The 25,132-nt window shown below is 37.5% G+C and overlaps 1 protein-coding gene across 3 annotated transcripts in view; it reads right to left on the bottom strand.

Annotated features, from left to right (window-relative positions):
• The window catches only part of TBC1D19 (TBC1 domain family member 19), a 147,762-nt gene that overhangs the window by 110,943 nt on the left and 11,687 nt on the right, over positions 1-25,132 (bottom strand). Inside the window, exons 2-10 of one of the 3 annotated variants that reach the window (XM_062212834.1) lie at positions 23,587-23,745; positions 22,162-22,234; positions 21,693-21,760; positions 21,169-21,214; positions 15,288-15,363; positions 10,776-10,850; positions 9,596-9,659; positions 8,639-8,685; positions 2,093-2,203 (exon numbers count right to left, since the gene is read on the bottom strand). In XM_062212834.1, coding sequence (XP_062068818.1) covers positions 2,093-2,203; positions 8,639-8,685; positions 9,596-9,659; positions 10,776-10,850; positions 15,288-15,302 — 312 coding nt within the window. In that variant the 5' untranslated portion in view covers positions 15,303-15,363; positions 21,169-21,214; positions 21,693-21,760; positions 22,162-22,234; positions 23,587-23,745. The remainder of the gene's footprint in view (positions 1-2,092; positions 2,204-8,638; positions 8,686-9,595; positions 9,660-10,775; positions 10,851-15,287; positions 15,364-21,168; positions 21,215-21,692; positions 21,761-22,161; positions 22,235-23,586; positions 23,746-25,132) is intronic. The other 2 variants (XM_062212833.1, XM_062212835.1) reach the window with 2 other exon arrangements.

The following is a 25,132-nucleotide window of genomic DNA, read 5'->3' on the forward strand; positions in this document are numbered from 1 at the left end:
TTCTTGATAAACCCTAACCTCTACTATTAGGACTTCTAACATTTTTTTTTAAAGATTTTTTTATTTGACAGGTAGAGTTACAGACATTGAGAGGGAGAGAGAGACAGAGAGAAAGGTCTTCCTTCCGTTGGCTCACCTCCCAAATGGCCGCAATGGCCAGAGCTGCACTGATCCAAAGCCAGGAGCCAGGATCCTCCTCCTGATCTCCTATGCGGGTGCAGGGGCCCAAGCACTTGGGCCATCCTCCACTGCCCTCCCAGGCAGAGCAGAGAGCTGGACTGGAAGAGGAGCAACCAGCACTAGAACTGGTGCCCACATGGGATGCCGGCACCGCAGGTGGAGGATTAACCTAGTGCACCATGGCGCCGGCCCCCTAATATTTTTAAAAATAACTTTTTAAAAATTAATTTTTACCAAAGTTACAGAAGTAATGGTTAATAAATACAGCCTACTATTCCGAGTACCATCTATTTTTGCTTTATATAATATATTAGTTCCCTAGGGCTGTCATAATAAAGTACCACAAACTGGTGTTAACAATAGAAATTTATTCTCATAACTCTGGAGGCTAGAAGTCCAAAATCAGGTGTTAGTAAGGCATGCTCTCCTTGAAGGCTCTAGGAGAGGATCTGTGCTGTGCTTTCTCTCAGCTTCCGGTCTTGCTGATAATCCTTGGTGTTCCATGGTTCACAGATCTATCACTTCAATCTCTGGGGAAACTAAGGTTCAAAGAAGACAAATAACTTGCTGAGGTTCACACAGCCAGTAAGAGGCAGAGCCTGAATTTCAACCCAGGTTGGTCCACTTCAGGTTGTCATGACCTTATCACTGTGTGACACTGTCTCTATATGCAGCAAATAGTTTAAGGAGTCAAGTGAGCTTTAAGAGACTTGAACTGACAACAAAATAGCAGTTGTGTACTCCTCCCTAACACACACTCACACACACAATCATGATTGACCCACTACCTGGGACAATCACTTCCAGCTTTTTTTTTTTTCTGGTATTCACCTTTTTATTTCCAAGTAACAAGTGTATACTGACATTATCTATTGATTTTATAAGGTAATTGAGGATTTTGACTCACACACATTCTCGTTCTCTCCTCCCATCATTCAGATATAACTATATATCAATTCTTGATCAAATCCATATTAAGACTTTGCATCACTATGACTAAGTATTATTCACTGGTGAGCCATGTCACATGTTTAAATATGTTTCATTTCTTATTTTTTCCACACTGTTCATATTTAAAAGTTTTTTCACTTATGCAGATTTCTCTAATCATTTCTCTCTTCTGCTACCCTTCTCAGTTAATCTGACACGTAGTCAAGCCTGTGACATCATCCATGTTTCTGATATTTTTCCTGCAGGCATCCCTTCTGGAACTCTTTCTGGTAAGATGTGTCTCCCTGGATTGATCTTCCAGTCTGAAAAATCTCCCTCTCCCTGTTTTTCATTTCTTAGGCTTTTTGCCTTATCTTCTTTTGTTTTCAACCCTTTTACTGATTTTTTTTTTTTTTTGAGTACCAAAAATTTGGATTTGGAAGTGTAGGATAATAAACTGATGACTGGTATACTTCTCATTCAAGTTCCTGTCTTCTGACTGTACGCAGGTTTGACCCTCTTCCCCCACTGGTTAAATCCTTTAAACTTTCTGTCTTAATGCGTGAGAGCCCAGAGTTGTAACTTGTTTCTTGATTTCACCAAATACAATATTTGCATTTCTATGCTCCTTCTTGTTTTGGGGGTGACAAACAAAAGGCTTGATAATACCTCAAGTCCACCATCAGGAAATCTCCGAGTTCTTCATTTTAAAACTGCTTCCTCACCAAATGTCACAGACGGGCTCCAGAGCGGAAAGTCTCCAGCTCGTCCTGACCTTCCCTGTCTCTCCCAGTGTCTCACCACGTTGTGAGTTCCATAAAAGTTGGATGAAATAAGTAAAATGTACTTTCTTACAAACAATTTTAAAAAACTCACAATTTGTTTAAATCAGTTTACACTAGTGGTTTAGATACACACTGCAATAAAACACTTTTCTAATGGTTATCTTCTAAAATATGTTATTTTTAAAGTTTATGCTTACCAATTCAGGGATGTTTTTCACTTTCAGAGGAACCTGGATTAAACCCAAATGAGTCCTGAAACTAAGAGGATCACCATTTTCATAATTTGGGTTGCGAAGATTAATTAATACCTTTAAAAATAAATCCAACAAAATTTGTTAGTTTCTTTAGAGGATGCTTATATTTATGAAATTCATAGTGATGCTCTCAAATACCACCACAAAATTCAAAAACTATCTGAAGTTATGCATATATTTTAATCACATTCCAAGATAGTATTAAATTATATTGAAAGTTAAAATACCATAAACCTGCTTTTAATTAGGATGGTTTTAATAGTCCAATTAATAAACTACCATGTAAAACTAGACTTTAAAGTTAAGCATTCAGTTAAAAATAAAAACATTTTTGAGGCCAGCATTGTGGCACCGTGTATTAAGCTGCCACTTACAGTGCCAGCAACCCATATGGGCACAGGTTCAAGTTCTGGCTACTCCACTTCTGATCCAGTTCTCTGCAAATGTGTCTTGGAAAGTAGTAGAAGCTGGTCCAAGTACTTGAGCCCCTGCAACCCATGTGGGACACCTGAATGGAGTTCCAGGCTCCTGGTGTCCACCTGGTTCAGCTTTGACTGTTGGAGCTGTTTGAAGAGTGAGCCAGCAGATGGAAGATCTCTCTCTCTCTCTCTCTCTCTCTGTGTGTGTGTGTGTGTGTCTTCCCCTACCCATCCATTTCATCCATCCCTCCCTTTCTCTTTCATAACTGTGCTCTTTAAGTAAATGAATACATCTTTTTAAAATGTTATAAAAATAAAAATTACTTAATTATAACATTTTCCCAGGGAAGATGACAGGAAAAACAAAGTCTTTATATCAGAAAATATTCAAAAACCAACTCTAACAATTTTAAAAATTAGAAATTTGGGGTGGGTATTCGTCTGAGTCGTTAATAAGCCGTTTCCTGAGACATCTGCCTCCCCTAGCAGACTGCCTATATCTGATTCCTGGCTCTGCTCCTGTTCCAGCTTCTTGCTAACGCACATGCTGGGAAGCACCAGGTGACGGCTCAGTGGCTGGCTCCCCAGTACCCACATAGGAGACCCAACAGTAACCGGGAGATCGCTATCTCTCCCTGCATCTCTCAAATAATTTTTTAAAATTTAGAATAATTAAATAAAAAGAGAAATTAGCCAGACTTTTATAAGGATGTTGGAGTAGCGCTACAGGATATAACCTCTAATCCAAATCTGCAAGGACAAAATAAAGAAATTTTAGAAGCAAAGCTAACAAAAAAGACAATTTACATAGTTTGCAAATATAAATAGATTAAAACTATCTTAGATATTTATATATCCTTTAATCTAGGAATCTTACTTCCATAAGTATGAATACAGAATATGACTTTGAGAAAATAATTAAATATTTGCAAAGACAGGAAGGTACTCAAACATTCATAGAAAGTGGAATTGACAGATAAGTTTATTTTGGTTCTGCAAAAAAATTTTGAAATCCATGCATATGCAAGGTCTTCCAGAAGTTCATGGAAATGTGTATTATGAAAACCTATGCATGGATTTCAGAGAGTTTTGTACCAAAATAAACTTATCTTTTAATTGTTTTTCCATTAACTTTTTTTGGTTTTTAAGCTTTTATTTATTTATTGGAGAGAGAGAGTTACAGACAGAGAGAGGGAGAGACAGAGAGAGACATGTTCCATCCGCTGGTTCACTCCCAAAATGGCCACAAATTCCGGAGCTAGGCCAATCTGCAGCCAGGAGCCAGGAGCTTCTTCTGGGTCTCCCATGTGGCTACAGGGGCCCAAGTGCTTGAGCCATCATCTACTGCTTTCCCAGGTCTTGGCAGAGAGCTGGATTGGAAGTGCAGCAGCCGGGACTAGAACCGGCACCCATATCGGATGCAGATGCTGCAGACAGAGGTTTAGCCCACTTCACCACAGCACCAGCCCCTTCCATTAACTGTTTAAATAAGATTTATTTTATTTATTTGAAAGAGTTACAGAGACATGGAAAGGCAAAAAGAGATATCTTCCGTCTGTTGGTTCACTCCCCAAATGACCACAATGGCCAGGGCTAGGCCAGGCAAAAGCCAGAAGCAAGGAGCTTTATCTGGGTCTCCCATGTGGGTGCAGGGGCCCAAGCATTTGGGACCTTTCAGCTGCTTTCCCAGATGCATTAGCAGGGAGCTGGGTCAGAAGTGCAGCAGCCAGGACTTGAATCGGTGCTCATTTGGGATGCTAGTGCTGTAGGCATCAGCTCAACCTGCTGTGCCACAACACTGGTGCCTCCATGAAATGTTTGAGGTTCCCTCATAGTGAAGAAATAATGTTTATGGTATACTGTTTAAATGGAAATATATCAAGCAATTTAAATTTCTCATCAGAGAGGATTATTTAAATGATGGTTAATTCATACAATAAAATACAGTGTAGGATACCTCAATTAATACAGGCAATGAAATGAAAAATATATCATAATATATCATTGATCTCTCTCTTGCTCTCTCTCTTTCTCTCATCTCTCTCTCTCTCTCTCTCTCTCTCTCACGCTCTCCTTCTCCCTCTTTTCCTTCTTCGCCCCTTTCCTCCAGTCTGTCGGGTTTCCCCCATAAACCTTTTCCCTTAAAAAGATAAAATAAATAAATAAAAATCAAAAGTATAAAAACAATACAGTTATTGCTATGTGATGGTACTATTAGTAATCTTTAAATTTTATTCTTATGTATGCTTTCTTATTTTTCTAATAGTAACAAGCATAATCTGTAAAGAACAATAATAACAACTTTTAAAAATATTGTACATTCAAACTCTTCAAGAAAAGAAACCATCAAGAATCTGGTGGAGATGATAAAAACAGAAGCACTATCATATTTGAGTAAGGCATTAATGAACAGATAACTAATAGCTGATAAAACAAACAGTTCTATTGCCAAATTCCCAGAATTGTAAATACAATATTGAAGCTAAAAAAAATCAATGTTTTTGGTTTAAAAACTAAAATATCTATTCTAACAAAGAATCAACAATATTACACACACACTAATATAGAACAGCACAGCTTAACCTTAATAACATAAATAGAAGATCATACTGTACTGGAAATCACAACAGAAAAAAAAGGAGAAGAAACTGTGAATACATGGGTAACAGAAAAGAGGAAATATCACAATGTAGAAATTATAACCATGAAAATGTTCCTAACAAAGAAGATCTCAGCATGACTAATAAAAGGGTCAATTTAGCAACAAATCCTCAAGGGAACACAATGTCATGACTATTGAAGAGAAAATACAGTTAAAAATAACCGTAGAAAAACTACATGAGGAGCCAGTTCTGTGGCATAGCAGGTTAAGCCACTGTCTGCAGTGCCAGCATCCCATATGGGTGCCAGTTCAAGTTCCAGGTGCTCCACTTCCAATTCAGTTCCCTGTAAATGTGCCTGGGAAAGCAGCAGAAGATGGCCCAAGTACATGGGCCCTTGCACCCATGTGGGAGACCTGGAAGAAGCTCCTGGCTCCTGGCTTCAGCCTGGCCCAGTCTCAGCTGTTGTGGCAGTTTGGGGAGAGAACCAGCAGAGAGAAGACCTCTTTCGCTCTGTCTTTCCCTCTCTTTCTCTCTCGCTCTCTCTCTAACCTGGCCTTTCAAATAAATAAATAAATCTCTTAAAAATTACATGAAATTTCAACCCATAATTGCTAGAAAAGGAAAGGCTTTGGGAGAAGCTGAGAGAAAGAAAATCAACATAATAAAGGCAGTTTTTTACCAAACTAATATTTCTCTTAAGTTCAAAAGAAACTATACTCCAAAAAGACTGAAGGTTTCTTTTCTTTTCTTTTTAAAATTTATTTATTTATTTGAAAGGTAGAGGTACAGAAAGGCACAGGCAGAGGCAGAGAGAGGTCTTCCATCTACTGGCTCCCTCCCAAATGGCTGTGATGGCCACAGCTGGGCCGATCCAAAGCCAGGAGCCAGGAGCTTCTTCTGAGTCTCTCACACGGGTGCCAGGGCCCGAGCACTTGGGCCATCTTCCACTGCCTTCTCAGGCCATAGCAGAGAGCTTGATCAGAAATGGAGCAGCTGGGTATTGAACTGGCACCCATAGGAGATGCCGGCAGTGCAGGTGGTGGCTTCACCCGCTACACCACAGCTCCAGGCCCTTAAGTAAGTTCTAACAAAGTTTTACTTTGGTCAAACTGGTATCAGACAACAGGTTTAAAATAACAAGATAAAAATTAAATGTACAACATTAATTCATTTATTCAATAAATATTTATTGAGTAACTATGTTCTAAGCATTGTTCTACCTGTTGGTGACACAACAGTTCGGGACAGGATTAACTTGCAAGTGGTTGATGGTAACTCATACTTATCTCTTCCATGAATACCTAGAGGTCTGGTGGTAATCTTTGGCTAAGGTAGATGAAATGTACTAATTCGTCATTTATAACTCACTATTCAATGTTCAAAATTCCCTTGGAGTCATTTCCCTTAACACCTTCGCTAATAATGTCTGCAGCTAATTTTTTTTTTTTAATTTTTGACAGGCAGAGTGGACAGCGAGAGAGAGAGAGATAGAGAGAAAGGTCTTCCTTTGCCGTTGGTTCACCCTCCAATGGCCGCCGCGGTAGGCGCGCTGCGGCCGGCGCACCGCGCCAGTCCGATGGCAGGAGCCAGGTGCTTCTCCTGGTCTCCCATGGGGTGCAGGGCCCAAGAACTTGGGCCATCCTCCACTGCACTCCCTGGCCACAGCAGAGAGCTGGCCTGGAAGAGGGGCAACCGGGATAGGATCGGTGTCCCGACCGGGACTAGAACCCGGTGTGCCGGCGCCGCAAGGCGGAGGATTAACCTATTGAGCCGCGGCGCCGGCCTGCAGCTAATTTAACCAGAGTATAACAGATCCTTCTTAAAAACATGTGCCTTGTCTACTCAGCCTAAGCAATCTCACATATATCTTGATGGTTCATAACCTAAGAAAGAACTAACTGAGCCTTGGGAGCTCAGCTGAAACTGCGGCTCTCTGTGCATTTGTTCTTCCTGAAAGACAGCCTTGCACGGGTGTTATCCATCACCTGTCCGGGTGTTATCACTGCAGCAATGAACAAAACAGAAGGAAAAGCTCCTGCCCCTGTGATAAAATTATTTTTAACTGAAGAGACTGGTTTCCAGTGTGTCAGTCCTAGGAAAGAGCTGAAGAGCTGCAAAAATGCTGTTCAATATTCAAAAGCACCAAGTCAAAAGGAAATAAACTTTCTTTTACTATCTCATACTTGGTAGTTATTCAGAAACAGCACAATCAAAAGAACTGCAAGAGAAAATTCCTAATTTTTCTAACAAGATAAAGAACTAGTATCTTCTATAATGACAAGTGCTACAGAGAAAAGCAAAGCTGGAAAGAAGTATAGTGGATTCCAAGAAGGAGCGCCAGGGAAGACCTGGCTGAGAAGGTGACAATTAAGCAAAGACCTGGGGAGTAAGGGAACATGCAGGCAGGCAATTAGGGAAAAAATACCGAAAGCCAAAAAAAAAAAAAAAACAAACAAACAAGAAGCAAGGCCCGCAGATGAGAGGAAGCCAGAGGAACGTAAGGGGGCTAAAGTGGCAAGAGTAAACAAATCAGGAGGAAAAGCAGCAGCAGATGAACTCCGAGAAACAACAGGGTATCAGATCAGTTAAGGTGCTTAGGGCCACTGTCACGACTTTGGCTTTTATTTTTATTTTTTTAATTTTTACTTTGTTCAGATTTAAATTAAACGTATTTGTGAGGTACAGTCTGATAACTCAATGTATGTATACAATGTGTATGATCAAATCAGGTTAGTTAACATTTCCATCTCTGTAACATTTTACATTTCCATCTATGTAAACATTTTTTAAATGTTTAATTAACACATAATAATTGTAAATGTTTGTGGGGTACAGTAGCTATTTCAATACTTGTATGCAATCTGTACAGATCAAATCAGGGTAATTGATGTTTCTATCCTCTTATCATTACTCTATATTTGGAGAGACTTCAGGGTCTTCTGTTCTAATTATTCATAAAATATGTAATAGGTTCTCATGAACTACGTCCCCTCACTGTTCTACTGAAAACTAGAACCTATTTTTAATACACAACTGTCTTTCAGTACCCATCATCCAACTTCCCTCCATCTCTAACCTTTCGCAATCTCTAGTAATCACTATTCTACATTCACATCAACTTTTTCAAGTTTCCACAGGAGACAGCCAGGAGCTTCTTCCAGGTCTCCCATGTGGGTAGCAGGGGCCTAAGCACTTGCACCATCTTCCACTGCTTTTCCCACGCTGTTAGCAGGGATCTGGATCAGAAGTGGAGCAGCTGGGACACAAACCGGCACCCATATGGGATGCTGGCGTCACAGGCAGTGGCTTTACCCGCTACACCACAATGCTGGGCCCCATTGCTGCCATGAGGTAATCTTACCTCCCACTTCCCTCATGTCATTCCTTCATCAACATATGTATATTTATCTAATTTATCTAATGTTATTCCTTCATTAACATATGTATATTTATCTAATGGAACCTACCTCAAGAAAATCCTTAGGTGCATAAACAGGTCTGAAGAGGCTTAAATCTAGAACAAGATAGATGCAAAGATGATTGCAGTTATACATTTAGGAAGTCTTATTGATGCTGCAGGCTAATGATTTTTTCATATGTTGCAGTACAGATACTGAGTACTGATTATTTCACAGATGTTATGTTACATTTTGGGAACATAAAAATACAGAGGCCCTCTTTCCAGTGATGGCCTAGATGAAATACTCTAGAAGAAACTATTATTCATAAATTACAACAAAGTATTTACAACTGAATTTGTAAAACAATGTAAAAGTAATGCAAAGGTTCTAGCTGAGAATTCTCCAGGTACTTAGAACACAAGGAACACATGCTCAGCATATTCATCTAGTTGCATTACCTCTCCCTTTTATCCTCCAATAACACACTGCTTCCTTATTGCTTGCCTGTCTCCCAATCTTATTTAAGCAGTGAGGACAGAGAAGAGTTATGTATAAATCTTTCTATACAATTACAGGTACCTATTTATCACAGTAAATGAAATAAAGCTGCTCTTCATTATATATTTATAAAATTGACTAGATATATTAAAATACACCAAAATAAGTTCTTTAAGGTCATAAAACACATTTTTCAGTATTCAACCTATTTTAATATCTCAATGTAACATTATATAAAACATTTACCTTAATTGTCTCGGAAGTCTACACAATAAATTTACTTTTATAAAAATGTTTTAATATGTTCCTTTAAAATGATTTAAATAGTCTCAAAATATTGGAAAACACAGACCAAAGTTTACACTGTAAATTAGAAGTTTAAGTAAACAAAACAGAGTTTAGGGAATTAACAGGGACAGAAAGTTGCTATCCTTCCAAAAGTGTTAATTATATTATTCTGGATCCACAATTAAAATGGCAATTCTTTTGCTAATACTAAATTTTGAAAAAAGACTCTTCATATACCTGGTTCATCGGTGCCCATTTCATTCCATTTATTGAGAAGTTCTTTCTGTTCTGCAACTGGCCTCTACAAAAGGTAATTTTAAAAGTGGTTTCACTTTTTGAAGCTTAGTAATACAGCTAAAAACCAAAAATCAACAGCTTATTTAAAAAATTAAATAAGCTAGCATAACGTTAGAAAAATAATTTCACAGAACATGGAGAACTTTATTTGGTGGGGAGAATTACACTTAAATTATTATTTAACTATCATATCTAGTCTCAATGGTTCAGTTAGAATATGGTGATGAGTACAAGAAGGTAAATGATCAATACAGGCCAGAAAACTGCTCCTCAGCTGTATACTGTATCTCTTACCCCACCCAGCAACCTCTGAGATGCATCGCAAGGGGACTGGCCAAGAGAGTGTGACTGAGTCAGCAGCATCATCTTCCTCTATGAAAAACAGTATATTTCACAATGCTACCTATCATCCTTCCTTTTCACACCAATCTCTGGTGCTCTCAGTGGCTTGTCCCTGGAATACCATCTGAATTATATTGTCATGTTATGTTCACAGCGAATAAACAGCAGATAGGGAGGAAGAAATGAAGGGAAACTTGTTCTACCCTCCTTGGGAGCAGTTAGAAAGAACCTAGGACATCCTTTGCGTGGTTGTTCTCTCCTTTCCCATCTTTCCTTCCTCAAATCCCAATTAACAGATAATATGGAACAGTGGATCTAAATATATTTCCAGTTCTACAGAGATGACAAACCATCCTTTTTATTCCCTATGTTAATACTGAGAGTTGGTATCACATTGTCTACTAAAGGATCATAGTATTCCTGAACTCCATGTTTCTGATTCAAGGAATATGGCTAGTGTGCTGAATTAGCCAACAAGGAAAGACAATTAAAATCTTTAAGGGTATTAATAATCTTTTCAGCCAAATATATAAATAATCTGTACTATGTATTCTATAGTTCTATTTATTCTCAAAGATGTTTTTTATAATAATTACTATAGCATATACAGTAGAAGTCTATAGAGAATAATCCCTCAAACAGACCTTTTACAAATTGGTTTTTTAAAAAGTTGATACACTAGTAAAAAAAAAAATATGCCTACCAACTGTAGAACTTCTTCATCATTCTTTCTAGTTCTTGATTACCAATAAAATAAACAGAAAAATCTTCAAAGTACCTTTCGCGCCAATGGGATACTCAGTTCAGTACACATACTATTTAAACTCTTCAAAATTCTTTTTTCCCAACTTCCCTGAAACATAAGGAAGAATCTATTATTGTTTCCAGCTATTAATAAAAAACATAAAAGATACAATTACGAGTTATACAGAAATGGCAGCAATTGGCTACCCTGATTCATTAGTTCACTCAGCAAACAGATGCCTGCCTCATTTGTGCCAGACGCTACCCTTAGTGCTGGGAATAAAGCAGTCAGTGACAAAGTCTCAGTCCTCAAAGAACAGAGCTTCTAGTTGAGGATGGGAACGAGGATCGACATAAAAAATGAGACAACAAGTGATATGGGAAAAACATTATTAGGAAAAACAGTTTACAACAAAAAAGCAAATTAATTCCTAAATGTTTGATACTTATCAATTGCCATAATGATCTAGTACACAATAAAATGTTATATATTATATTGTAATTATTTCAAACATGACACTTCACCCCTAAAACTTCAGCATGCATATCATTAAAATAGGGATCTTCTCCCACATACCACGACATTATCACACCTTAGAAAATTAATGATACTTCATAATATCATTGAACACTTAGATCAAGTTTGAAGCTTTCCAGGATTCCAAAAATGTCTTTCATAGTTATTTTTTAAAAAGCCAGGATCTACTTGAAATTCAGGCATTACATTTAATAGTTATGTCTCTCTTAATGTGATTTAGTCTACAGTCTCTGTGTCCTTTTTAAGAAAATGACTTTTTTGAAGTGTCTAGGCCAATTACCTTTGAGAATATATCATAACTGATTTTGACAATATTGACTGATCTTTTTTCTACCACCTCTATTTCTTGCAAGCTGAAGATTACAAGTAATTTTAATAGTCAGTCATATATTTGATTATCCACAGAATTAATATACTATATTTTTCAAAGATAAGCTAAAATGCCACTTCTGGCCCATTGAAACTGAAATAAAATAATACCAAAGTTCCAAAAATCAGATGTAATCAGAAGAAAAGGGAAGAATTATATAGTATATTACTCATAAAGGATAGTTACAACCTGTCAAACACAGAATTAAAATAATAACAGCTCCTTCATGTGATGATTATAAAGAAGAAGGAAGCTGACACATGTAAACTGCTTCAAACAGTGGCATAATAATGCTAGTCATCATTGGATAACTGTCAGCTTTCACTTTTGTTATTATTCATAGCTGCTTCTTTAATACATATGTAAATACATTACTTTCTTTATGTGAATATGCTTTCCAAGCACTACACCCACACCCAACAAACATCTTTAATAAAGTGGCAAATGGGCCGGCGCCGTGGCTCAACAGGCTAATCCTCCACCTTGCGGCGCCGGCACACCGGGTTCTAGTCCCGGTCAGGGCACCGATCCTGTCCCGGTTGCCCCTCTTCCAGGCCAGCTCTCTGCTGTGGCCAGGGAGTGCAGTGGAGGATGGCCCAAGTGCTTGGGCTCTGCACCCCATGGGAGACCAGGAGAAGCACCTGGTTCCTGCCATCGGAACAGCGCGGTGCGCAGGCCGCAGCGCGCTACCGCGGCGGCCATTGGAGGGTGAACCAACGGCAAAAGGAAGACCTTTCTCTCTGTCTCTCTCTCTCACTGTCCACTCTGCCTGTCAAAAATAAAATAAATAAATAAATAAAAAATTTAAAAAAATAAATAAAGTGGCAAATGTTAAAACTGAGTGAGACCGTGGTAGAATTGGAGCCTACTCATCATGGAAAAGTTTCAAAACAACCTAAGTGGAAAGCCGATAATGAATAAAGCTTCACAAAAGTACTAGCTGGCAGCAGAAAGACTCCATTGACAGTTACAAAAAGGAATTCAGACTAGACTAACGGTTAGCACAGAAGTTACGTGATTCTCCCCTGAAGTAGTCAACAGTCAGAAGAGAAATTAGACAGCAGAGGTGGCCTTAGGCTGAGGGCTAGCATGACGGAAGCCTGATGGCAAGAGATTTTGAAGGGCAAGAGAGGATGTGATGGAATGGCAGTAGTGAGATTCGGACTGGATAGCTTTCATGCAAAGAGGAGAGAGAGCTGAAGAGCTGGCTGTCTCAAGGAGAGCAGGCTCAGAGTAAGAAGACAGGCAGACACCATCTGGGAGAGAAGGTAACTGTGGTTAAAGAATCAATCAGCTCAGCAGATTCTGAGTGTTCTGCTGGCCAAGCACTGTGCTAGATGTTGAGGATAAAAAGCACAGTCCCTGCTCTTAAAGAATGAATAATTTAGAGCAGGAGTTGGCAAACCTTGTGTAAAAGGGCAGATAATAAATATTTTAGAATTTGCAGGCCAGAAAGTCTACATTTCAACTGCCTAACTCCATGATTATAGTGCAGAAGCAGTCATTTAGACAGTATTAAATAAATGAATATAACATTTTATGTTTACAATAAAACAGATTTTATTAACTCTTATACATTTTATGTATGCAAGATATTATTCTTATCTTGATGTTTCAACCAGTTAAAATTTTTTTTTTTTTTTTACAAAATTACTTTAATCCTAGCTCTCTATCCCTATAAAAACACATGGAAGGCTGGATTTAGTACACGGACAACAGGCACTCCTTTGCTAATCCCTGATCTAGTGGGTAAATTCCCAACCAGAAGAATAGCATACTGCACTCATATATAACAAAAATACTGATCCTTCACACAGATTCTCAGCAGCTAGCTGTATGCTTTCAGAAAGGAAATACTATTTACCTCTCCATCTCTTCTTTTCAGAAATGATAGTAGATTTTATTTCATATATGTGTGATTCTAAAACTGATACTTTCACTAAACTTTCTGGAAATTTTCAAAAATTTTTAAATTTAAATTTCAAAAATTTCAAAAAAATTACCAAAAATATTTAGACTCAACTTTTTTAGTTTTATTTTCTTGACTATAAATACGTAAAACAAAAGACCACACAATTCTTTCATATGTGTATCATTTAACTGCAGGTTAAGCATCCCTAAACCAAGATTCTAAAATTCAAAGTGTTCAAAACTTGAAAATGTGCTGACGTGTTGGTCAGAAAGTTGAGGATCTGGAAGGCTTTTTTATTTGATTTGGGGATTAGAGCTAAATCTATGCAATTATTCTAAAATACAGAAAATTCTCAAATCTGAAACACTTCTGGTCTCAAGCATTTTCAATAAGGGATACTCAACTTATAACGTGCTTTATAAATGTCTGGTTTCTAGCTTTAAAAGATAACACTCAGAGATAGAAATACATGTTTCCTCAACTCTCTTCACATTTTTATTTACATTGTCTCCTTTCATCATTTAATTTTTAGGGCCTTTAAATATTTAAAATAAATGTTAAACAATAAAAATCTATTTAACATTCACAGCTGTGGAATGTGGTAACTCAAAACACCGAAAAGTTTCCAAGTGCAGTAGACTGAGAGGCTGAGTGATGGGTTCACAGGAGTGCTATGGGGTCTATTAGTTCTGAGCTGGACAATGATAGCTGATGAGGGCTGTGATGCCCATTAAACACCCCAGCAGTGGCAGTCAGAGACCTGCCCGGCACAGAGAAGGTTACTCATGAACAGCACTGCACCAAACACGAGTCGGGGTGCGAGGGCTGGACAGGCTGTACAGACAGGACAATTGAAAAAGTTAGGGACATGTGACAGAACTTACTGAATTTCTGTTTCAACAGCTTTATATTTTTTTCTGTTTAAATTATTTTACTTTATTCTTTTAAAGTGATTCTTAGTTGTTGCCAGACCAGGTTGTAAAAATGTTTAATTAGTTTTTAACAGACTCAACATAGTTCATAGATACAATTCTAAGAATATAATGATATTCCCTCTTTTCCGCCATCCCTGTCTCCCTGCTTTTCCCTTTTTCTAGTTTTTGAGATAACACTTTTTAAATTCACATTACAATAAAAAAGGCTTAATGCTTCATCAAATAAGAAGCTTAACAAAACAAAAAGACCGTAGTTTAGTGGGAATATAGACAAAAGCTATGAACAAAAGACTGAATGGAAAAAAAGACCATTTTGAAAGCAGGTTCATGTGAATTCTGTAATGGAATACAATTAATATGCGACATCCTACTGTGAAAACAAATATATTTTAAATACTGTTTCTGTAACTGACTTGAGTGGAAATTCAAAGGAAGAAGGTGTCAATTCATTCACATTCATTTCCTTAACACAGGTTATGAAGAAGATGGTCACATAATATTTCCATCATATTTAAATTTCAGGCCAGTAGGATAGATGATTTTTCCCCTTCTACTCAACTTTTTCCAGGATTTCTATAGTTAAATAGGTTATGTTCCACAGTTATTGAAAATAACAAGTAAGACTATGTAAATACTATTAATATTAGTATAGTGGTTGACATCATTATAATGGTTCTTCCCCCAAACTCTCATATAATGAATAATATATACTCCTGACAACAATAAGAATCTTTTGCTTTGCATTACATTACTTGGCACAGAAAATAAAGTGAAAATAAATAATAGCCAACCTGTGCTTTCCTCATGTATACCAAAGGTTCTTTAAGATGTTCAGGAGGTGCAGCAGGATGACTAGGTAAAGGAAACCTAGGAGCAAAAAGAGGTAGCTCAATATTATATACTACTCTGGATAATTCACCCTCTTGGTTAGGAGTTACTTAACTCTACAGTTCATATTATAAATGAAATAGAATATTTGTTAACAGTTCTATGTGTTTATATACGGTACAAGGGCCTAATACAATTCATATCCCATCAGTATTAAGTTCTAGACTAAAATATTAATCACAAGTTAAAAGAAAATTAATTGCATGATAACTTGCATGATAAATTGAAGCAAGTTAAATTTATCTCTGTAAATGATCACATAAAAATTCTTATGACAGTTAATTTTAGTGTATAAGTATTATAACAATAAAAATAATTTTCAAAGTTAAAAAGTCCATTAACTTACCAATATAGAAACTCATTTCATTTTCCTTAATTTGCTTGTCTACATGATTATATATTTTTTACCTAATTGAAATTATAAATACTAATTTTGGTAACAATCATTTTAATATGTAGAACATAAATTCATAAATTTAACAAAATATCAACATTTTAATTTATTATAATTCTTCCTGCTTTCCAAGTAATAATACATTTTATATTAAAAACTTATTTTTCTAAGAAAATAGTCAACAAATATATAAGCCATTCTATGTACTGCATCTATACTGGTAATTAAGACAGTATTTCTTTTTTTCATGAACTTAGTGAAAAAACACAGTCAAGACTTATGAAAACAAGCAAATAAATAGGATAACACCAGGCAGTAGTAGGTGCCATGAGAAATGCAGGCTAATGAGACTGATGTAATTTGGAGGGCAGTAAAGCACTCTATAGGATCTGATATTTGAACTAAGATAAGAGTAAGAAGACAGCCATGCAAAGATCTGGGGAAATAATATTCCAGACAAGCACAAAAACCTGAGATGGAAACACTTGGAATGCTTAAGGATCAGGAAAATTCAGAATACTTGGAACGAAGTGGTATGAAATCACAGAAAAGGCAGTAGGAAACATGATGTTTTAATAACTACTTAGAAATTCCAATCTCTTTCACTAAAAATATAACTCAAATTGAAATTAGTCATAAGATTTGTACCCACAGCAAAGCAACCATATAATCGAAAATCATAGAAGAAATTCCTGGTCCAAAGGGGAAGAGCGGCATGTAGGCATATAAAGTAGCATTCCAGCCGGTGCCGCGGCTCACTAGGCTAATCCTCCGCCTTGCGGCGCCGGCACACCGGGTTCTAGTCCCGGTCGGGGCACCAATCCTGTCCCGGTTGCCCCTCTTCCAGGCCAGCTCTCTGCTGTGGCCATGGAGTGCAGTGGAGGATGGCCCAAGTGCTTGGGCCCTGCACCCCATGGGAGACCAGGAGAAGCACCTGGCTCCTGCCATCGGATCAGCGCGGTGCGCCCGCCACAGCGCACCTACCGCGGCGGCCATTAGAGGGTGAACCAACGGCAAAAGGAAGACCTTTCTCTCTGTCTCTCTCTCACTCTCCACTCTGCCTGTAAAAGAAAAAAAAAAAAAAGTAGCATTCCAAACTACCTGCATCTGTGCCAGAGCCTCAGTGTAAAAGGCTCAACGATTCATAACGAAACACTTCTGGAGCAGAGTAAGGCGACCTATCCTACATAACCTACCAGGCAGCTTATTGATTAATAATAATCCTGGTAAACTATTTTTCTACTAAAATCTTTCCCCACTCACAAATGAAAAGAAATTGACAATCTCTAGATACTTAGGATTTATCCTATATGCAAGATAGTTTAAAAATTATTTATCTCACATTGTACAATATGTGTATCACTTGTAAAGGAAAATGTGGTTTATAATTATTGTTCTAAAATCCTTCCAATTTAATGGCAATTATGTCTAGGTTTAGTAAAGCAGAAATTTAGGGTTAAAATTTGAGACTATTTACTGATGATCTTAAGAGTCATCTAAAGATCAAAGAAATACATCAAAAAATACAAAAAAAAAAAAAAAAGGAGGCAGCAACTCAAAAACTATTCATATTAAGACCAAAATCAGGGCTGGTGCTGTGGCGTAGCAGGTAAGGCAGCCACCTGCAGTGCCCATCCCATTTGGGCACTGGTTCGAGACCTGGTGGCTACACTTCCGCTCCAGCTCTCTGCTATGGCCTGGGAAAGTAGTAGAAGATGGCCCAAGTCCTTGGGCTTCTGCACCCTCATGGGAGACCCGGAAGAAACTCCTGGCTCCTGGTGTTAGATTAGCACAGCTCCGGCCGTTGTGGCCAAATGGGGAATGAAACAGTGGATGAAAGATCGATCGATCGATCGATCGATCTCTCTCTCTCTGCCTTTCTTTCTCTCTGTGTGTAACTCTGCCTTTCAAATAGATAAATAAATCTTTAAAAAAAAAAAAGACCAAAATCAAGTTAGATACTTATTCAGAAATATTTAATGAGTACCTATGAAATATTCCATATTAAAGAGTGAACAAAACAGCTAAAATTCAGAGTGAACAAAATTCAGAGTGAACAAAACAGCTAAAATTTCTGCCTTCTTAGTGTTTACATTAGTAATATAAGCAGGTAAGAGCTGACAGGTAGGAATAATGCCCAGAAACCTCACAGTACCTTTGACTCTGGCTTCTGCTTGTCCCCCAAGGCACTCTATTTCTTATATTTTCCACTCACTAACAGTTACCTATTTCTGGAAACCACTTTCCCTTGTTGGAATTCATCTATCAGGCTCCTAAGCAGTTTCTTTTGCTTCCTGACTATTTTTGACCTACCTACAACTTTGACTGTTAGCCAGGAACGATGTCTCCCTTATTCACTGGTGATTGGGCCTCCAGGGTTTAACATGCCTTGGGGGCACTCATGTGGGACTTTAAACCCCAAAGTCATAGGTTAATGTTACTAAGAGGGTAGAAACTTAGTCCAGTTACAAGGTTTGGAAGTGGGTCCTTTGGGAAGTGAACAGACTGCATTGGGTCATTAGGGTGGAGACAATAAAAATTCTACTCATAGGTTTGTTACAAAATTATATTAAATAAGTCAATGCATAATAAAGTGATTAGCACAGTACCTGGCACAAAATAAATATTTAAATGATGTAAATTATCATTAAAATAATTGATTAGCAATTAATATAATATAAATTTGTAACCATTTAAAAATCAATGGAAAAAAATAATTAAAGTATACGACCTAAAGCGAGAAGGGCTAACCTGGGTTATAGTTATAAACCTAATGTAAATAACAGAATACAGGTTGTTTTTTTCCTATTATATTTGTTAAACAAGAATCTGGATTCTTTGAAATGCTAACTAAAATAAAACAAAGTAACTATTTTCAAGTTTGCTCTGGTGAGCTCATGTGTTCCACACTTCAATTAAGCAACTTATATGGGAGGGGATGTGTTTAGCTCCAATTATTTAATATTATCTAATGAAGAGGCCTATTTTGTGCTTTCTTCAGTCATCTATCTAATGGTTGCTTCCAATGAAAAAAGCAACAGAATATGCTAAGTCCACTTTTACCTTTTCAATTTACCTTAGGGGAAACACTTCTTTCCCACTTCCAGTGTGTCCTTCCACGCAGTAAGAGCTGCATTTACTATAACATTTTTTGCTTCTCTCCAGGGCTTTTCTTACCTTACCACAGAAGAGGTTTAATGTTTGTTCAACTTTTAAATTTGGGAAGAATAAATTCAATATGCTCACCCAGATCCAATACTATTGGATCCATGTTTACACAGATCCAAGAGTAATTCAAAAGTTCAGTTAAAGGGCTCATTTGGCTCTTTTTTTTTTTTTAAAGGGTTATTTATTTATTTTAAAGGTAGAGTCATAGAGAGAGAATTAAAGAGAGAGAGAGAGAGAGAGAGACAGAGAGACCTCTTCCACCTTTGTTCATTCTCTAAATACCATCAACAGCCAGGGTTGCACCAGGTTGAAGCTAGGAGCTAGGAACTCACATTGGGCAGAAGGAACCCAAGCACGTGGGCCATCACACAATGCCTTCCCAGGTACATTATCAGGAAGCTCAGTAGAAAGTGGAGGAACTGGGACTGAAACCAGCATGGCACTCAGATAAGAATGTGGATGTCCCCAGCAACAGCTTAATTAACCACTGTGCCATAATACATGCCTCTCAATCACTAATTTCTGTCCTACTTAGTCTTTATCAGTATGCAATGTCATTTTGATCTACAGTTTGCCTTTCTGCTTTATCTCATTTCTCAATTTGTTGAGAACCCTAGTGAGGAAGAAAGGTGGTATTAGTGAATTTCAATAATCCCAACAAATTATTCCCCCCAAAATTGTATTTAAAGATCTATGGTATACTGAAGATATGATAATGAAACACAGCCCATGTGATCAAGTAAAGAGTCAGTCACAGAACAATATTCAGAAATGCATTAGATCACAAAAATGTAATCTAAGTTACACGTGTTCAGTTTGCAAATCCAAAATTGGGAGTTATACAACAGGTATCTTTACTACATATTATAATTTTAAACCTTACTCCTCATGATAAACATCTCTCCCCTTGTTACCTAGTACTATCAAAGGTATCATTAGAGTCAACTTCAATTAATAAATAGCACTTATATCTGATGTTATTTAAGAATTCAAAAACCCACCGGGAAGATAGGGATAATCAATGAAAAGATACTAATTTTTAAAATGCGTACCTAAATTATATTATAATATATGGTAAGCAGAGTTATCTCATTTCCCAATAATCAGCAGATTAGAAGGGGTAAGTTAAATGGGGGGAGTTAGAATTCTAGAGAATGCTAGAGACACAGAGAAAGGAGTAAAACAAAAAACAAAACAAAGCAAAAACCAAAGCATATATAAGAACTCAGACTATGAACTCCATAAGGGCAAAATTTCTGTTTACATCTCCCCAGTACCTAGCATAGTACTGGTATAGGTAGGTACTAAGTAAATAGTCAAAGAATAACAGAATTTGAGAATGTTGAATAAATTACAAATACTAATATTCTGGATCTATATTTTTAAAAATAGTTCCATATACCTTCATAGATGTATAAGAAATCTAGATTAAACAAAACCACTGATGTTTTAATAATGATATCTATTTTGCAAAAAAATACAAAGGTTTCAAATGGTCCATTTATAAATATAGAAAATAAAGAGAATGTTAATAAGCTTCAGTTAACTGAAATACTGACTTAAGACAAATATCTTATTCCCTAATTATACTGGATGAGTGAATAGTTGATATGAATTTTTTGATGAGACGAAAACCCACCTATTATTAATATAGCCAGGACTGTAGCAATTTTTAATTGTATCAGATTGACTATACATATGTGGGGGAGATTCCTAAAGACTGCCCTTCCCCTGTGAGAAAGAACATTCCTTGCTGATGGCTGGCCTGTGGGATAGGATTTCCCCAGTTCCCTGCTGCCACCCAATCCATAACAGTCCTCCCTAAGGGAATAAACATCTTTTTCAGAATCTGATGGGGACGGCAAAGGTAAGCGGAGTACAGCTGGGCTAGTGTCATTAACGGACAGCCTTGTAGAACACTGGGGAGCACGTCAGGTGGTTGTGACCATGAACCAATTAAGACAGCTATTTAACTCTGCCAGGCAAGCGGATTGCTTTCTGATTTACCAACCAACTGGCCGGCCTAAGTTATTCCCATGAGTAGAAGAAACCCATGTCTCTCCCAATCAGACTTTCAAATGGAGTCTTTGGAATGAAGGAATGTTGTGTGCAAGCCTCTTTGGGCTCCCATACCATGACAACATAGCAATATTGATTATATCCTTTACAAAGTAAGTACAGCTAAACAAAACAGTATCTCAAAATATGTGGGGAAAACTCACACACTCAGTTCACTATAAACTGCATTCTGAAGTTTCTTCTCCCAACCTATTTAAAAGAAATATGACCATTAGTTTTTCTAACAAACACACATCAAAATGTATATTACTAACACTTTGGCATCATCTTCATTGGTGAAAGAAACTTGTGATTCACCAATCACTGTGTAAAGTGTTATTATCGAATTATTTCCTACACCCATACCATATCCCTCGGCTAACACTGAGTACAAAGATATCAATTGATATTATTTTTAAAGCAAAACTATTGTGCCATCTTCTCAAATTGGAAGGAACATTTCCCTCTTCCGCTATTAAAGTGATCAACGAATATAAAAATCTTTGGATGCTGCACCATTCATGCTATGAGGAATATGCCAAGGGAAGGGCAAGAAACAGTTATCTGACAAGGACAGATCACAAGAAATTAGTTACAAAGAACTAGTCAGGGTCCTGACAACAGAAGCAGACTATTGAGTTACCACCAGGCAGACCAGTTAGCTCAGCTGTTAACTACTTGAATTTACCTGGGCAAACCACTTAACGCCTCGGTTCCCATGTGCAGAAGTTGGAATAGGGAACCACTCTTCTTGTTCTACAAAAAAATTAGGATTTTCTTTTTGTTTTCTTTGAAAGCACAGAAAAGAGGTAGAAAAATAATTGTGGAAGAAGAAGCGCCAAAAGGAAAAGTAAAAAGACAACTTACATAAATCAGGAGATACTCAATACTTCCAGTTGTATTTTGAGCAGGAAGGTAAACAGTATTTAAAACTAATGCAGATCAATCATTGCTATATTGTTCCTGAATTTTTTCCCTATTTCATTGAGATGTCTGATAGTTCCAATTCTACTCAAACAGAAACATATTCTGCTACAGTTTTTACAATTCTGAATAAGAAACTGAAAGGCTGGGATAAAATATTATTTTGCTTTAAAGGATTAAGAATAAATAAAAGATTTTCCTTTAGCCAAAAAGAATTAGAAAAAATTACAAACCTGTTATTTTAAAGAATTCCTTAATATCTTCTTTTAGTGATTCAAGCTTAATCTCAGGTCTCTGAAGACTAGCCTAATTAAAAAAAAAAAAAGAAAAAGAAAAGAACAAAGGAAAAGACAGAGGTCAAAAGCAAATCATTTGGGTTGATATTTAACACAAGCAAAATTTTTTAAAAGGAGTGTCCAAATGCATATATTATTTTAAAAATTCTCTTCCAGGACAGAGAACCTTATTAGAATTATCTGGAATAGTACATAAAAGAGGAGAATTTCTCATCTACTCTTAAGATAGAGGATCTGTGATAGTACGCTGAAGGGTACTCAAAGTACAAAAGCTAGTCATTTATGAATACTTAACATCTTTATATAAGATTGCAAGTCTCAAAATATTCAGCTTTTATAAATTCACTCCTCTGATGCTATATCCAACATATATGGCATATACACCTAATGACAAAAAAAAAACCTAGTTGCATCCATATAAATGGGTCCTTTTATAGTGTCTTCCTCTTTGGATTACTGCTCAATATTAACATGAATTTACAGTGCATATTTATAGAAATACATAAAACTACTATTATATGCATAATATTTCCCCCCAAAGAAACCTTTAATTTAGGTAATACAAACTTTGTGCATTTCCTAAGCACAACTTTAAGAATACAAAGTGATTCTGGGGCTGGCGCTGTGGCACAGCAGGTTAATGCCCTGGCCTGAAGTGCCGGCATCCCATATGGGCGCCGGTTCGAGTCCTGGCTGCTCCACTTCCAATCCAGCTCTCTGCTATTGCCTGGGAAAGCAGTAGAAGATGGTCCAAGTCCTTGGGCCCCTGCACCCATGTGGGAGACCCGGAGGAGGCTCCTGGCTCCTTGGCTTCGGATTGGCAGACCTCTGGCCATTGTGGCCAATTGGGGAGTGAACCATCGGGTGGAAGACCTCTCTCTTTCTCTCTGCCTCTCCTCTTTCTGTGTAACTCTTTCAAATAAATAAATAAACCTTTAAAAAAAAATGAATATACTGATTCTTACCACCATACCCACCCTCCCACCCCTTCTCCTCCCTCTCCCATTCCCAGCCCATTCTCCACTAAGATCCATTTTCGATTGACTTTCAACACGGAAGATCAACTCTATACTAAGTAAAGAGTTCAACAATTTTATGATTAATATTAATATCTCATCTTCAAGTGCATGCTATCTAGTCTACTGATTTTTACATAAAAGTTTTAAACAAAAATAGTAGCTGTGTCTACTAATAATGGACTGATTACTGTCAAAGTGTTGATGCTCCATCATTAGATCTCTACCAAACTCTAGAAGTTTATTTCTTAAAAAGATATCTCTATTAGGATATCTCACAGGCATTTTAAACCTAAGAAATCAAAACCTGATCTTATCTTGCATCCATTACCTTACCCATTCTCACCTAGATTTTAATCTTCATCAATGAAATTATCGTCCACCAGATCTTCTAAGTCAAAAATTCCACTCTAACTCTGCCATGATTAACTTCTTTATGGAAAGATGGTACTGAGTTCTTTTTCTTTTAATCTCTCTGATTTGCACGTTCAAAAAGATCGAACAACTAGAGAGCAAAACCAAAATCTCATGGAAAATATTTACAAGAACTCAGTGGTAAGATATCCCCCACAAATCCAAAATATAAACAACTGGGGACCAACCAACAGCTACAGAACTGTATGGTATTAGCACTAGCACAGGTAGAAGCAGGGGGAAGCAATACGGTATCTGATGTATGTGAAAACAAGAGAATGTCCAATAGTCAGCAAATATGCATTGTAACACATAAGGAGGAGGGCCGGCACTGTGGCATAGAGGGTAAAGCCACCACATCCCATATGGGCACCAGTTTGAGACCTGGTTGCTCCACTTCCAATCTAGCTCTCTGCTATGGCCTGGGAAAGCAGTAGAAGACGGCCCATGTCCTTGAGCCCCTGCACCAGGTGGAAGACCTGGAAGAAGCTCCTGGCTCCTGGCTTTGGATCGGCGCAGCTCCGGCCACTGCAGCCAATTAGGAAGTGAACCAGAACCAGCAGATGGAGGACCTCTCTCTCTGCCTCTCCTTCTCTCTCTTTGTAACTCTGACTTTCAAATGCATACATAAATCTTTTTTAAAAATGAGATCAAAAAGTATAAAAAATAAAAAGAGAAATGTCTGGTGGTCCATTTTCAACACAGAATGGAAAATTACTGCTAGCTGACTTACAGATATAGTAAAGCTCAGGAGAGAAACAGGATGGTATGCATAGCCAAGTCACAAGAGCAAATTAAAGTACCAACTCACAAGAGGAAATTAAAGTACAGAGAAGGAAGGAAGAAGGTAACTCTGTAACACAGGCGACACCCAGGAAGACTATACACCCTATCGTACTCAGCCAACGAGCAACCCCCGGGGAGGAAGCTGCATGCTAGGACATAAATTGCTTGCTGTGACTGCTCTGAGTGTGCCTGCTCATCCAACACCTGATCTTGCAAGATCAATAACCAAGCCTCGCTTTCACTGCACTTCCTGAGTCTGAGTCCATCTCTTGCGTGAATGAGTGAGGATATTTCCTACACCTAATTGTGTTTCTGTAGCCACTCACCACCCTTTCTTTATCCTCCTGTTTTTCCATCCTTCCCAGACTCTGCTAACCGTCATTCTACTCTATTTCTATAAAAAAGTTTTTGAAACATAACAACTACAAATCTTGCACAAGAATAGATAACCTGGATAGTCCTTGCATATATTTTAAAAATTGGATTTTTTTAATTAAAAATGTTCCTACACCCCCTCTAGGCCTTTTGATTTTATTGGGAATTACACAAAATATTTGAGGAAATAATATTAATTCTACCAAAATTCTTCCAGAAAATAGGACAGAAGGGAAAATTTCCTAACTCATTTTTTGTAAGATTTACTTATTTATTTGAAAGTCAGAGTTACACAGAGAGAGGAGAGGCAGAGAGAG

Source organism: Lepus europaeus, chromosome 16 (genome assembly GCF_033115175.1).
Source record: "Lepus europaeus isolate LE1 chromosome 16, mLepTim1.pri, whole genome shotgun sequence".
Classification (NCBI taxonomy): Eukaryota; Metazoa; Chordata; class Mammalia; order Lagomorpha; family Leporidae; genus Lepus; species Lepus europaeus.